The sequence below is a fragment of the Colias croceus genome, chromosome 18 (genome assembly GCF_905220415.1).
Source record: "Colias croceus chromosome 18, ilColCroc2.1".
NCBI lineage: Eukaryota > Metazoa > Arthropoda > Insecta > Lepidoptera > Pieridae > Colias > Colias croceus.
Genome location: NC_059554.1, coordinates 6,379,058 through 6,394,321, shown reverse-complemented (window position 1 = coordinate 6,394,321; position 15,264 = coordinate 6,379,058). Strand labels below are relative to the sequence as shown.

The 15,264-nt window shown below is 34.5% G+C and overlaps 1 protein-coding gene across 2 annotated transcripts in view; it reads right to left on the bottom strand.

The window, feature by feature from the left end:
• The window catches only part of LOC123699737 (protein pellino), a 45,881-nt gene that overhangs the window by 15,961 nt on the left and 14,656 nt on the right, over positions 1-15,264 (bottom strand). For both annotated transcript variants that reach the window (XM_045646751.1, XM_045646752.1), the window contains exon 3: positions 12,908-13,139. In XM_045646751.1, coding sequence (XP_045502707.1) covers positions 12,908-13,139 — 232 coding nt within the window. The remainder of the gene's footprint in view (positions 1-12,907; positions 13,140-15,264) is intronic.

The following is a 15,264-nucleotide window of genomic DNA, read 5'->3' as shown; positions in this document are numbered from 1 at the left end:
CTCGTATTGAAATGGCCCGAGTATTTTAAAACTTTAGTCAGTTTTCTGTACGTAACGGTATTGCTCCTTTTGTTCAGAAATAATAGAAATGTACTTAGTTGACCTCTCTGTCGTTGTATGGGCAATGAGTAAAGAGGCCAGATTACGCTGGAAGTTCTTCGTATGGAAATTACAAAGGGTGTTAATTATAGTGTTTGTATTCGCTTCCTAACTCGTTTCGTATTGTTGTGTACAAAGACTATAGAAATTATATATAGTTTTAAATGCATTTGCAACCGGACATAATACTGAATCGTAACTGCAGATATGTTTCAAATATGTATCAGGTTCGTTTAAGCTTTTTGAACAGATTATTATTGAAAAATTTGATTTGATTTTAATAAAACTAAATTTATATAGGTTCTGGACATAGAGCTAATCAATGAAATGTTAAAAGTTCATCAACAACACGAATACTTTAGAAATTAAACATTTAATTGTAGGAGACTCGAGGAATTAATCATTGTAATGTAGGTGGATAGTAGGCGATGTACAGTTTGTAGTGGTGTACGATGTGTTGCACAAATTGGCTGACATTTATTATGATTTTGATGCTTTAATGAGTTTAACAAACAATTTTTTTTAATAAAAAAACATTGAATAAAGACGTCACAAAACATCATTCACGTGACACCTTCTAATGGTGATGATAATAAAGAAGAAGAAAAAGTACTGATACACATCAAATGACAATCCCAATATTTCCGAGAAGGGCTTACCGCGATGGCATCTATTGAACACGGGTGGGTATTATTGAATAACTTAACAAACACGACCGCTGACGGTTATTCGAAACCGAGAAGACAGATCTCATAGAATAGTAGATAGACGTGACACAAATATGAAGGTAGGGAAATGGAGGTGCCGTTGAAGCGCTTTGAATCGGCTGACCTGACAGGGGAACGTCAATATGCATCCGCTGCGAGAATGTAATAAATACAATGAAAAGCTGCGGGTAAATTGAAAAGGCTGACGTAATAGACGTAAAGCGAGTCGCATAAATGACGCCGAGAGGCAAATTGGGTCATCTTGCTCTATAAAACTTGAATTTTTAAGAATACTTGACGGCTGGTAGTTTCGTTTAATTAGACGGATTCTGGGCTACATTTAGATGATATTCTTCATAAAATAATTTACACCTCGAACCACTAATGACGTTTCATTTGAACTATGTACAATTATATGTACCTGAAAAAATATAAACAAACATGTATGAACGAAACTAATAAAGATTAAAATAAGTCGAGCATTTTATGTCTGACCTTTTTTCTAGTCCCAGTTTACCGTTTTCCATAATTATACGATAAATTGTACAAAGCCGATTTATTTCTAATGCTAAATCGATTACCTGCAGTGAAAGTATTTAATGAAATCTTTATTTATCGTCACCGTTGTTGCCGTTCCTACTTTCACTAAGGTTGCAGATAAAACATAACAATAGACCACCTAGACTAGGCGATGTTTTGAGATAATTAAAGCAACCGGAAATCGTTTACGGAGAAAAGTATTTATCTGAAACGCATTTACGTTTTAATTGTTATGACAACTTACATAAAAATGTTTATGTAGGGTTTTTCTACATCTTTTAACACTTTAGTTTTTATTCATATTTATGTGTTTCTATCAGAGATTTAATGGCGACAAAATATGTAAAAGAAAAGTAGTTTTAACTTTTAACTATGAATCCCTTGGCCAATTTTTTGTATGTCACGCTCCTTTTACGTTCTTCTTCACAAAAAACCTCATCAAGTAGGAACGGTCCCTTATGCATTCATCATTTGAGAAGAATGTGCCTCCAATCACGTCGGCACAAGTTCCGACATTTCATCTGACCATAGACGATTCGCTATAGGGAAAAACCAATTCAAATATGTATGTCTTATTTAAGTAAAGTAAATAGAACAGACCTAAAAAATTTGGCAATAGTTAGACTTAAGTATGTGTAAACGATGAAATACATAGATTTAAAATAAATTTTCGCAATAAAAGGACTACAATCACAGTAGGAAATGCTCGTGCTATTTGTAGGAAGCTTCTAATGGAGTTGATTTATAAATTAAAAAGCTCTCTCTTTAAGTTTTTATAAAGACTCTAAAATAAGGGTCGATGAAGCAGATTTTATTGCATACTACTTGCTAGGTACATGTATTCGAATAAAAAGAAATCTTTTGTATTCGTATTTCGTATACATGTACATAGTTAATTTTAATGCATTTATAATTTAACATAAAAACATTAAATTGATGCGTTTACAGTGTGTAGTCGAATGTTGAAAATACATGTAATCACTTTGCCTTGAAGTTATATCCCAATTCTCGTCACCATTGTGTACTAAACAAAGACTGCATAATATTATGTTAGAGGTTGACAAATTACGTTTTACAAGGATTTTTTAATTAAAATGTTACATAAGAACCATGGAAAATGGAATCGAATATAAACAGTGCTATTATATATTTAGTACCTACATATTATAAAATAACACACACTGTGTGAGCCATGATTTCGTTACCAAGGTAAGACTATAATAATTAGGGTACGTTCATTTTTTATTTAGATATTTCGTTAAACCCTGTATGCGATTATTATCAGAGAGACTTTTTTTATTTGAAAATATATTTATTTTAAAAACCATAATATGTTATTTACTTTTGATAATTTTCGTAACCAATAAAAGTGCGTTAATCCGTTTGAAACAACACCGCTGAAATACTGTTATTCTACATCCATAATTTAATATGATAATGCACTATGCTCGTTGCACATATTACGTTAGATACGTCTTTATATACATACATATATCGCGTGCGAAAAGCGGCATAAAATATTCATTGCACGTATGACCTCATTATATGGCAGTGTTTTAAGGAATCGTTTGATATACGTTCTTGCTCAATAATGCGGCAAATACGTAAATCGTACGTTTTATAAACATGCCTTGGGGTTCAATTTTATAAATCAGATTGCAATTATTAATTCCCGGTATTTTCTACCAAAAATACAATGGTTCGACAGGGTTCGATAGTCGTGGTTCTCAAAATTCAAGTTCGTCTCATCTTTAGTAAGCCTAAAAACCGCACCAAGTCTCAATTGTATACAAATCATTACTTTTTTCTAGATTGAATAATTTAAATTCCAGAAGCATCCAAATTATAAAACAAATATCAAAAACTAAAACTTCAGGATGCTAGCAATAATAGCATATCGTTTACACGACCACAATAACATACCCGAAGAATGTCCATCTACACTCAAACATATACATAATGTTACTTCCAGTGCGTCTAGCTCTTGAGTTCCACACATAATATAATCTATACTAATATTATAAAGCTGAAGCGTTTGTTTGTTTGAACGCGCTAATCTCGAGAACTACTGGTCCGATTTGAAAAATTCTTTCCGTGTTAGATAGCCCATTTAACGGGGAAGGTTATAGGCTATATATCACGCTACGACTAACAGGAGTGGAGCCACGGGGGTGAAACCGCGCGGAGCAGCTTGTTACTGTATAATTCTAAGCCTTGTCAGCATTACATATAAGCCGTTATTTACCCACCTGACAGGTTTCAAACCCTTGACACAAAGCTGTGGCTACATCGATCTTTGTATCAATTACAGATTACCTTTTGTTTTGTATGGAGTTAATAAATAAAAAGTCATTCCATTGAGTTAGTTATTAAGTAACATTTACTATTTGATGTAAATAATTAAGAATTATAAGATAAGACTACACATTTCTAAATATAGATGACCTAACCATGGCTAAATAAGAAAGCCATAGGAATTTATCCACTAGATACCATGGAATATCGTGTTTGGACTCAAATGGATTTGCCTGCGGTATACAATATGCACATGTGTTGGTAAAGTGAAGGTTTTTCCATAAATACATATAAATCACACTTAAGTTTGGTGTCAACTGTCAGCTATCGAAACTGGCTTTTACGTCGTTATCGAGTTGATGTATTGATTTAATTAATTGAATAGCAATGTCTTTTAAAACGCAAGTAAATAAATAACGTCACATTTTATACGAAATTAAAAACATAAACAGATACTTTTTATCATAGTTCAGTTACCTGAGCATCTAATGAGGAAAGCAATAAAGGTAGATTGACCGATTAGCCTTTGTTTGTAAGATTAAATATGAAATGAGTACAAACGTTAATCGCGACTGTTATCGGTCTGGAAGACACAAAATACGCAGTCGATTGAAATGTAAACTAATAATAATTCGCTTATCTGAAGAAGTCAAACCTTGCTGCGCTATTGCCTATTGAGTAGTAAATTGAGTTAAGTCACAGAGAGGTCAACTGCATTTAGGGCTAGCGAACGTATATTGTACAAGATATCATTTGTACCTTTAATAATATTTAAGGAATTTTTATTTATGAGTAAATCCATTACAAACAAAACATAATCATCCAAATTACACACAATGGACACTAAGATAAATTTAATATTGAAAGAATTATTTCTTTGTGAACATTTAAATATATATTTATAAAAGAAGTGTTAGGTAGGTGACAACCCTAAGTGCATTGGTATTATAACGAGCGAGTTATGACGGCCCGTATTATGAATCGCATGGCGCATTTGAAAGGTTTCATGCAGGGAATTAAAGAAATAAGTTATTAAATAATTGAAATACGCGACAGAAAATTCCTCTTATATAATAAGTAATAACGTACTGCAACTGTAAACAACACTTGAAGTTTCTATAAGAAATATGAAGTTACAATTCTTCTCCAATCTTAATATTGCTAGGGTTGAAGATACATAAAGCTGTAACGATGTTTGTTTGAAGAACTAACTTGTCGCAACACCTCCCCTCATATTAAGAGATATAATTTCGATAGTTGGATTCGTCTAGACAGAATAATGTGGCATCATCCCCTGTAGGGATGAGGTCCGATGAACCGTCTCGCCCTTGTATTGGTACAATACAATATCATCGTAAATTAAAGAACAATATTGACTGCAATTAAATGTCCTTAATGAAATTATGGCACCCTTCTCATTGGACTGTGGGATTATTATTACACTAAGAAATAAAATAACTTAGAAGACATTTCAAGTCTATAAAAAATGGAAACAATAACTGCTGAATCAATCTTAAAAATGTCACTATGCCTATTCATTATCGTGTCCCACGTTAAACTAGATCAATTGTACCGTTGATAGCAAAAAAGAGAACAGTTAAATGGATTCTTCAAATACGAATGAATATACACACAATGAATGAGCGTCATTTACTTACATCTAGGTGTGTGTATGTTTTGAAGACAAGTACAATAGTGAGAAGGTGGATTTCCGTGAGATAGCGGAACGGTGATATACCCTAACTGGTTTCATCAAGGACGCGACTGTGCAATTAATATGATATTATGGTGGAATTTGAATGTACTGTGTGAATCTCAAGGCAAAGTACTTACGGCGCGCAAATTCATTGTCTTCTATCTAATTGTATTGTTCGGACAAAGGATTTTGTACACTTTTTATGTGTGTATTAATAGCAGGGGTCATTTTATACATTTACGAAGGAATATTGCTATTCCTTAAATTCGATAAAATCAAGCAAATACACGCGAACAATAAGATAATTCGACGACTACACATAAAACAAGTTTTACTGGAAAAAGTATTCCTACTCTACAATCGACTAAAAGAACAAAACCACAAAACATACCAACTAGTTCTATGAAATAACACGCAAGCTATTATCCAGGAATTCAACTTTTTATCTGCAAACTGTGTTTGCTGAATTGAAAACATCTAATAAAGAAATAATACTGACATTGGCTTTCATAGATTCCTATCATGCGTCCTGCTGCCTGCACTTTCGCCCGTCTGGACGCTGGCCAGGGAACATGGAACTATATCGAGTTATTTTTCCTATCCAGCGCGATGCTTTTATCCGATTACATTCCTTTGTAAACCGTACTTCGGGAAAAGTAATAATATCTCTCTTTGTAATTAAATTTAGGAAACTGAAATGGAATTTGCTAAGGTTCAACAAAATGTCATGGATATTAGGTATGTATTTTCGGCCAAAAGCTGGTTTCTAAATCGTCAAGGTACGTTAAGGGTCCGTTCACACAGACCGGCTCTGAGAGGAGAGCGGATTCTTATCACGATGAAAACAGAGTTTTTAGTATTTGTAACTTAAGGTTTATTTTTGCGTGTGCACTGCTTTTGACATTAAGAATGCTTGAACGCGCTTGGTGTGAAATAATAAGAGGAGCTGACCGGCTCCGATCGCGTACTTTTTCTCGTTCGCGCAGCCGTTCAGCTCCGATTACATTCGCATCCGCTTTCAGATAGCTTCCAGCTGGTCTATGTGAAATAGTTGACGGCTCCGCTCCGACCAACTCCAAGCGTATACGATCCGGTCTGTGTGAAAAGAAAAATGCGCGCCGATGCTCTCCGAGCCTGTCTGTGTGAACGGACCCTAAGGTTACGAAAAGTTGACATTTAGGTAATAAATAAGAGTCTTTCTTTTGTTTTGATTTCTAATGATTACGTATTCAAAACAACAAAATATAAATTATCGTTAGAATAATTTTACTTGGACCGTTGAAAATTTTGTTCAACGTTCAGGAATACAGAGACATTATAACTGATATAAATCTTTTGTTTTCATATAATTCTAATAGCTTGTCTTGATTGATGGTTTAACGATCGTCGGAACCGTTACTATTGGTTTTTTAGCACATAATAAAAGAGCAGTAATATTTTTTTACTATCAATATAATATTGTTAGCCTAGAATTCAGCGGCTGATTATTATTATTCAGAATTCCATTCGCAAATTCTTACCATTTTTTATGAGTGTATTTTTTATTACTTCGAATTTATGAGTTTTAGGCTTTAGCGAAGGAGTTGGTAATAGTCCAAGATCCCAGAGCGATAAGACATAACTTATTTTCTAAAAGATGAAACTTTAAGTTCTCAGTAGTGTCTCATGTACTTTGTATACCTGCGTGTTTGTGAAGTTTGCCCAGTGACACCTGGGAAGGTACCAGGTGAGAAAGGTGACTAAAAATAAGAGTTACTTTACTTAAATTTAGATGGCTGATTTTTAGATATATTTTATAGAATATCATTCTCAAATGGTATCGCAAGTATCAGACACTTTTCATGGACCAAAACTTTAGTCAGACGCTTTAAAGCTCCACCAAAAATAAATAAACTTTACTTATTTTTTAATGTCTGATTTTTTAATATGTTATCAACATAACTATTACAAAATTATATTTAATCAGTCAGACAAATTGGAATGACCAAAAATCCACTAAACACAAAAAATATTCAGCCGTGAGTACGAACGCGAGAGCACTATATGAGCATGCGTGTCAGAGGGAAGAATGTAAATATTCCAAAAAGTACTTACTGCTTTCGATAAAATATTTCTGCATCTCTTTTCAAATAAAATGAATTTCAACATTAAGGTAATAATTATTAATTATTAAAATTAAAATAATTTATTGCATATATTCGGTAAATTATTTTTTAGCATAGAACCTCCACCTTTTTGTTTTAGGATGAAAAAGAAAATAGTGTGACAGGCTTAGTGCTTGACAAAGTGGTAAAGTCACGTATCGATAAAAATACAATAATTATAATATCTATCTTTTTCTTCCCTAATATTTACGCAATTATGCACATAAATTTAAACAATATTTTTTAAGGTTTCCATTTTTTTAGATTTTTGTGCTCTTCTAGATTGCGTAAAAAATAGATGCGATCTTTAAACAGACTGGACTCCTAATAGGCTAATAGTGACTATTTGTAGCTATCATTTTGAGAGAAAATATGTCAACATAATTTAAAACTCACGCTGCCATATTATCTATAGAAATTTAAAAATAGTCTCTTTTTAACTTGTAGTCAGATACGGTATGTACAAATATATTTATTGAAAGGGCTACAAACTAAAACAATCGATATTTATTTAATGTGAATTGACATTACTTTTAACTTTTTTCTGTACTACGTATCTTTGTTATTCAAAATCTGTGGATGTGTCACGCGCTACTATCGATCCCCCTCAATACCCTTAGGATACTCGTAAACACGCTTGCTTGTGCGCGTGAGCCATTTCGGACGTTTTGTATGAAGTTTCCTTACTGTATGTATCTGTATATTGTGTTACTATGGACGTCTCACTCGCTCTGAAACGCATGCATAATAGAGTAAGATCCCAGAGCGATAAGACATAACTTATTTTCTAAAAGATGAAACTTTAAGATCTCAGTAGTGTCTCATGTACTTTGTATACCTGCGTGTTTGTGAAGTTTGCCCAGTGACACCTGGGCAGGTACCAGGTGAGAAAGGTGACTAAAAATAAGAGTTACTTTACTTAAATTTAGATGGCTGATTTTTAGATATATTTTATAGAATATCATTCTCAAATGGTATCGCAAGTATCAGACACTTTTCATGGACCAAAACTTTAGTCAGACGCTTTAAAGCTCCACCAAAAATAAATAAACTTTACTTATTTTTTAATGTCTGATTTTTTAATATGTTATCAACATAACTATTACAAAATTATATTTAATCAGTCAGACAAATTGGAATGACCAAAAATCCACTAAACACAAAAATTATTCGGCCGTGAGTACGAACGCGAGAGCATTATGCATGCGTTTCAGAGCGAGTGAGACGTCCATAGTAACACAATATACAGATACATACAGTAAGGAAACTTCATACAAAACGTCCGAAATGGCTCACGCGCACAAGCAAGCGTGTTCACGAGTATCCTAAGGGTATTGAGGGGGATCGATAGTAGCGCGTGACACATCCACAGATTTTGAATAACAAAGATACGTAGTATAGAAAAAAGTTAAAAGTAATGTCAATTCACATTAAATAAATATCGATTGTTTCAGTTTGTAGCCCTTTCAATAAATATATTTGTACATACCGTATCTGACTACAAGTTAAAAAGAGACTATTTTTAAATTTCTATAGATAATATGGCAGCATGAGTTTTAAATTATGTTGACATATTTTCTCTCAAAATGATAGCTACAAATAGTCACTATTAGCCTATTAGGAGTCCAGTCTGTTTAAAGATCGCATCTATTTTTTACGCAATCTAGAAGAGCACAAAAATCTAAAAAAATGGAAACCTTAAAAAATATTGTTTAAATTTATGTGCATAATTGCGTAAATATTAGGGAAGAAAAAGATAGATATTATAATTATTGTATTTTTATCGATACGTGACTTTACCACTTTGTCAAGCACTAAGCCTGTCACACTATTTTCTTTTTCATCCTAAAACAAAAAGGTGGAGGTTCTATGCTAAAAAATAATTTACCGAATATATGCAATAAATTATTTTAATTTTAATAATTAATAATTATTACCTTAATGTTGAAATTCATTTTATTTGAAAAGAGATGCAGAAATATTTTATCGAAAGCAGTAAGTACTTTTTGGAATATTTACATTCTTCCCTCTGACACGCATGCTCATATAGTGCTCTCGCGTTCGTAGGTACTCACGGCTGAATAATTTTTGTGTTTAGTGGATTTTGGTCATTCCAATTTGTCTGACTGATTAAATATAATTTTGTAATAGTTATGTTGATAACATATTAAAAAATCAGACATTAAAAAATAAGCAAAGTTTATTTATTTTTGGTGGAGCTTTAAAGCGTCTGACAAAAGTTTTGGTCCATGAAAAGTGTCTGATACTTGCGATACCATTTGAGAATGATATTCTATGAAATATATCTAAAAATCAGCCATCTAAATTTAAGTAAAGTAACTCTTATTTTTAGTCACCTTTCTCACCTGGTACCTGCCCAGGTGTCACTGGGCAAACTTCACAAACACGCAGGTATACAAAGTACATTAGACACTACTGAGAACTTAAAGTTTCATCTTTTAGAAAATAAGTTATGTCTTATCGCTCTGGGATCTTACTCTATAATAAATGTTATGTGAAGCAAACCCAACATGAAAGAAGGGTTGGATAACTTTATGCAGTACTGCAAATTTTATCAAATTTGATTTATATGCATTCTGCTTATGCATTTCTAGCATTAACCTGATCCTCAGATGGAATGTTTAAAAGATCAGATGTAGGTGCCGCATTCCACATACAATGCATAGTTAGTAGATATTATAAATTGTAATGTATTAGAATCTAATGTTATAAGTATACGTATCGATTAACGCGATGTTGCGGGTCCGTCGGCCCGGCGACGTCCTTGGCCCGACCACGCCGTCTCGCTATCCCTCCCCTCTGACGTCACACCCCACCCCTGTTGACATGCGAATCGGATCTTCCGTGACGTCACAAGTCTCATCCATTTACCAATAAAGACTTGCGACGCGACGGCTTCGCGGAGCGAGATACAAGTGTGATTGCTTTGGAATATTCTCTAATGAAAAAATGTTTTCTTCTATTCCATTTGCTTATTCAATTTAACGTCTTCATATATCTGACAAGTTTCAAGAAAACAAAGAGGAACTATAAAGTTTCAAAGAAAGTTCTATCACCGACCGTTCCACACATCTTTCCAACCTTCTTGAGGCAAAGTCAATGTCAACTTTATTTTCGGTTTATTAATATCCAGTATCCATATTATTTTTTATACCTTGCGCAAACATGCGAAGCAATAAACAATCAACTATAATATTATACCTACTTACGATACGGTGACATAGAGATCAAATGCCTAACCTCCCTTAAAAAAATATACTACCGCCTGCATCACGCACTGCTTATTTCGAAGAAATTTAACCAATTACCAAACATTGGTGCCGGTAAGTTATAAGTCATAAGATCATCATAAACATTTTGATTGGGGTCGGTTTCAACCAATTTTGAAATATCATGCATTATCATCGTTAAATGTTCACTCGATCGAACAAATATTTTAATTATAAGAATTGATAAGGAATTTGTCATAAACTAGTTTCAGGTTAGTGGGTCATGATTAAAATAGTCGACGGTCCGGGGGCGGGGCAGTACCATTCATCATGGCCCATGTAAATGTCGGTTCATTCAAGTTGAACAATACGTAAAAAAATCGGCAAATTATACTACGCAAATACTTTTGGTAGGTATGTCCGCAGAAATAGTTCGCTAAGCAAACAGGTTATTCTGGTGTTTATATTGATACTACGCCGTGGGAATTCTCAAATCGGTTATGGCTTATCGTGTCGCGAAAGAACGATAAAAATACGCAAGACAACAAGATATGGAAGACCGATAGCTGGAAAGTCTAAATAGCACAGGTGTGTTTACGTTTGCGTAACAGCGCAGCTTATATTTAATCTAGATAATGGAAATGGTACCAGACAAAGGACTTTGTTCTCTCGGAGAACAACTGAGCCATCTTAACGTCAGTTTTACGCGCTTGAAACAATCGAGCCTACAGGTTTGAATAATGGGACTTGGAACGTTATTAAGTTTCGTTGGTGCGGTTTGCAAACGTTAGCGACAACAATGAAATGGCGTCGAATGAACAGGATGTGGAGCGGTGCGTCGACCGCGGCGGCAACGAACTTCGACGCCCCATAGGAATCGCATGCAATTGACTGAGCCAAGCTGCAAAGTGACCAAGTTATGCGCTATCTCGGACAGTTACGCGTCGACGAGCGCGCGGCTAATTAGTTTCAAAGAGAGTAATTTAGCTGTCGAATGGGCGCCGACTGCATCCTTATCAAGCACACGCGTGTTTACTCATTGAGATGTTACGATAGGTTCGTTGTCACTTGCAGGCCGACGCATCGCGCCAGTAAGGACCAACGCATTGTTCTCACTCCAGGGGGCACTAACCCACATGCGCGATTAGATATGCATGCTGGGATACCGCGTAAACACATGTAACGTAAACCGACAAAACACTTTTTGTATATTTTCATAGCTAATACTGATACTATTAAAAACAAAACAAATGATTTTCACATCTGCTCCGAGAATAATAATTGTTATATAACAACACGTGTTTCCTGGCAAACCACCAAAACAAAAAACTTAGGCTATTTAAAGATCGTATAACAATAGCTTCGATCGTACAAAAATAAATGGAAGAAGAAAGTGTATCTCTAAGTGAAGTAGGAATTTGAATAGTCATAGGAATTTGCTATTATATCGTAACATGGCTGTCTCCCCAGTTAAAAGCTAACAACTGGGGTGTCTATTGTTTGCGATCACGTGGCATATTGTTCAAGCGCCTTGTGGAATAAACACGGGGCGTCTGGTGGATGATAAGCGACTCGAATGCGTGGGTGGGACTACCTCTAGGGATCGTTGACATTATTTCGAAATACGACATGCATTGTCTGCTCTGTAACATCTCGAATTGTAAATTGTTACACAATGTGAACAGTTTAAGATGTGAAACTGAAACAATGCTATGATCAAACAAACGTTAAGATCATTATTTCCTTACTTTTCTAAGAAGTTACGCGCGAAGAAAGAACCTATACTGTCTTCTAATGATCCATGTTTAGACAATTCACACAGATTAAGAACTGATCACAAAAAGTAACAACTGCGCAGATGTTATATAAAGGTACGTTTTTCTGCTAAGATTTACTTATCTCGTTTAAGTAATCTTCATTGTTTTTATAAAACAACTCAAGTAACTGCCAACGAAAGACCATTACACTGCATTGTTGAAAGGACTTCAAAATATTTTAAGTTTTTAAGACATTCATGTTAAATTGTTACCAGCACTGTTATCATTGTTACAAGCAGGAAACAACACTAACACATCGTCTAAACTACAACTTCGATAACGAAGTACACCCTATATCCCTTCCTCGATACTTATATGCAGTACACCATCCTCCACGACTAACTTTACCAACATTACACTTAAATTCAACAGCACTAACCTGAAACATATCCGTATCTGGGTCCTCCGTGTATTCCACAATGACCGCATGGCTCCTGCTCAACGTGTACGATATCGAGTGCTGGCTAGCGTCGAGTATCGCCTTGCTGCTGTGCGGCGTCTTCACCACATAGTGCTTCGAGCGGCGCACGCCGTTCGCTTGCGGCCGCCTGTACAGCACGAATTTGCTGCGGCGTCTACCCCTCTCGCCGGCGGGAAGGAATCCATTGTACCTGTGGATTTGATGATTAATTTATTTATGTTAACAAGAAGCTTAGCGTGAAGGGGCTTTTGATTTAGGTACGTTTTTGTTCTTCTGCTTAACTTATGAATAGGGCATTATTAAACAATTATGTATAGGTCAATAAGCAGTAAGGTCGGTGCTTAATGGTAAAATTAAGAGAAGAATTATCAAAAATCTTTAAAAAATACTTGATAGTATATGGCACATACATATAGTTATATAAGGAAAAACAAATTAAACAAAAGTACTTTGTTTATTTAGCTAATTTCCTTATGGTTTTCCAGTATTTTATTACCAACTCTTTTGACCTACTTTTGTACGAGATACTTAGTGCCTGTTTCTCAACGTCAAAGTAAAAGTTACTCAACAGATAAACGTCATTTGAATTTCATTCAAAGGGAAAGATAGACGAGAACTTACAAATAAGAAATGAAGCAAGATCGTCAGTCTGCAATCTATACTAATTACTAATATTATAAATGCGAAAGTAACTCTATCTGTCTGTCTGTTAATCAATCACGCCTAAACTACTGAACCAATTTGCATGGGTATGGAAATATTTTGATTCCCGAGAAAGGACATAGGCTACCTGTTATTGCGAAATACCTATATACCACGGGCGAAGCCTGGGCGGACCTCTAGTTATGTATATATGAGATAATTTAAGTAAATGTACATAGAGGAATATCAATTCTCTAACTGAACAAGAAATTATATTAACTGTAAATAACATCTAAAAGCACTTTATTACTGTAACTAGATACTGATACATAACACATATAAATGAATTGTTATAAGATTATCCCACTTTATCTCGTATTACCAAAACTTCAACGTATTCATTGCGTAATGCAATAGGATCAGCGGCTTATCCACTTCCTATCAAAGCAAGACCGCTATATTTAATTAGTATTTCATAATCAACCTTCAGTTGTTTACCTTTTTATTGTTTTAAATAGCCGTGCCTCGCGGTTTAACCCACATTGCTCCGCTCCTATTGGTCTTAGCGTGATGATACATAGCCTATAGCTTATAGCCTTCCTCGATAAATGAGCTATCTAACACCGAAATAATTTTTCAAATCGGACCAGTAGTTCCTGAGATTACCGCATTCAAAAAAACTCTTCAGTTTTATAATATTAGTATAGATTAACTTATAATATCATTGGTCATTGGAGCCATTAGCCCGCACGATGACGGCTTGCACCGCATCGCACAAAAGCTTTTAATGCGCTCCATTTGCTTAATTGAAATAGCCCATGCTATTAATATCGCCTTCAAAGCAGACGGGTATAGTGAAAATAGAAAACGCGTATAATGGGCGCATTTTTTTCGTCACGTTGTATCAAATTAAAAATTTTTCGTGTAAACATAGACTTGGGGTATTCTTATGTAAAAGTTTTGCTAGTTTTCTCTTTGTAAAGCATTGAATAGACGATAGATTTTTATTGAAATTAAATATGAATACAGTTTCTCAAAGTAACTGATAGCAAATTATTCAGATTATAACACAAGTATTTTCGTCCTATGATTATATTATCGCAGTAGGAGTTCCCAATAGAGAAGACATACCATTACAAAGCATTCATCTGTATGAGTGTATTTAATTGCATTTTAAATGTTTTTTACCTTTGTCCAAGGATTAGGTAGGAATACCAACCGCATTCTCGATTCTTTGAATATGAATTGTGTCACGCTAGACTTCAAGAATTGAATCCATATGTAAATTAGGCTTATGTCTTTTCTCTTGTTTGTATATAATGCAGTCTACACCTTTTTCATAGAAAATAAATATCAATTCAAAATCAAATCTTATAGTAGGTAAGTATGTTCAATTAATAGCGAAAATCTCTGTTACTATTTTAAAAAGCACCAGTTACTACATGCGGTATTATATTACTACCGTACCTACTGAAACAAACTAGGACATTATAAACATTCCCATCACGACTCCACAACCGTTATAATATAAACGGCGTTGATGGACCATAAAACATTTTATAATAATATTACAATATAACTTATTCTCCGGATGTTTCGTGCACCGGCTTGTGCCTGCAGGAGTGATGTCATTCGCCGCGAGTTTGTGTTAAATTGTTATAATAGAGACATCA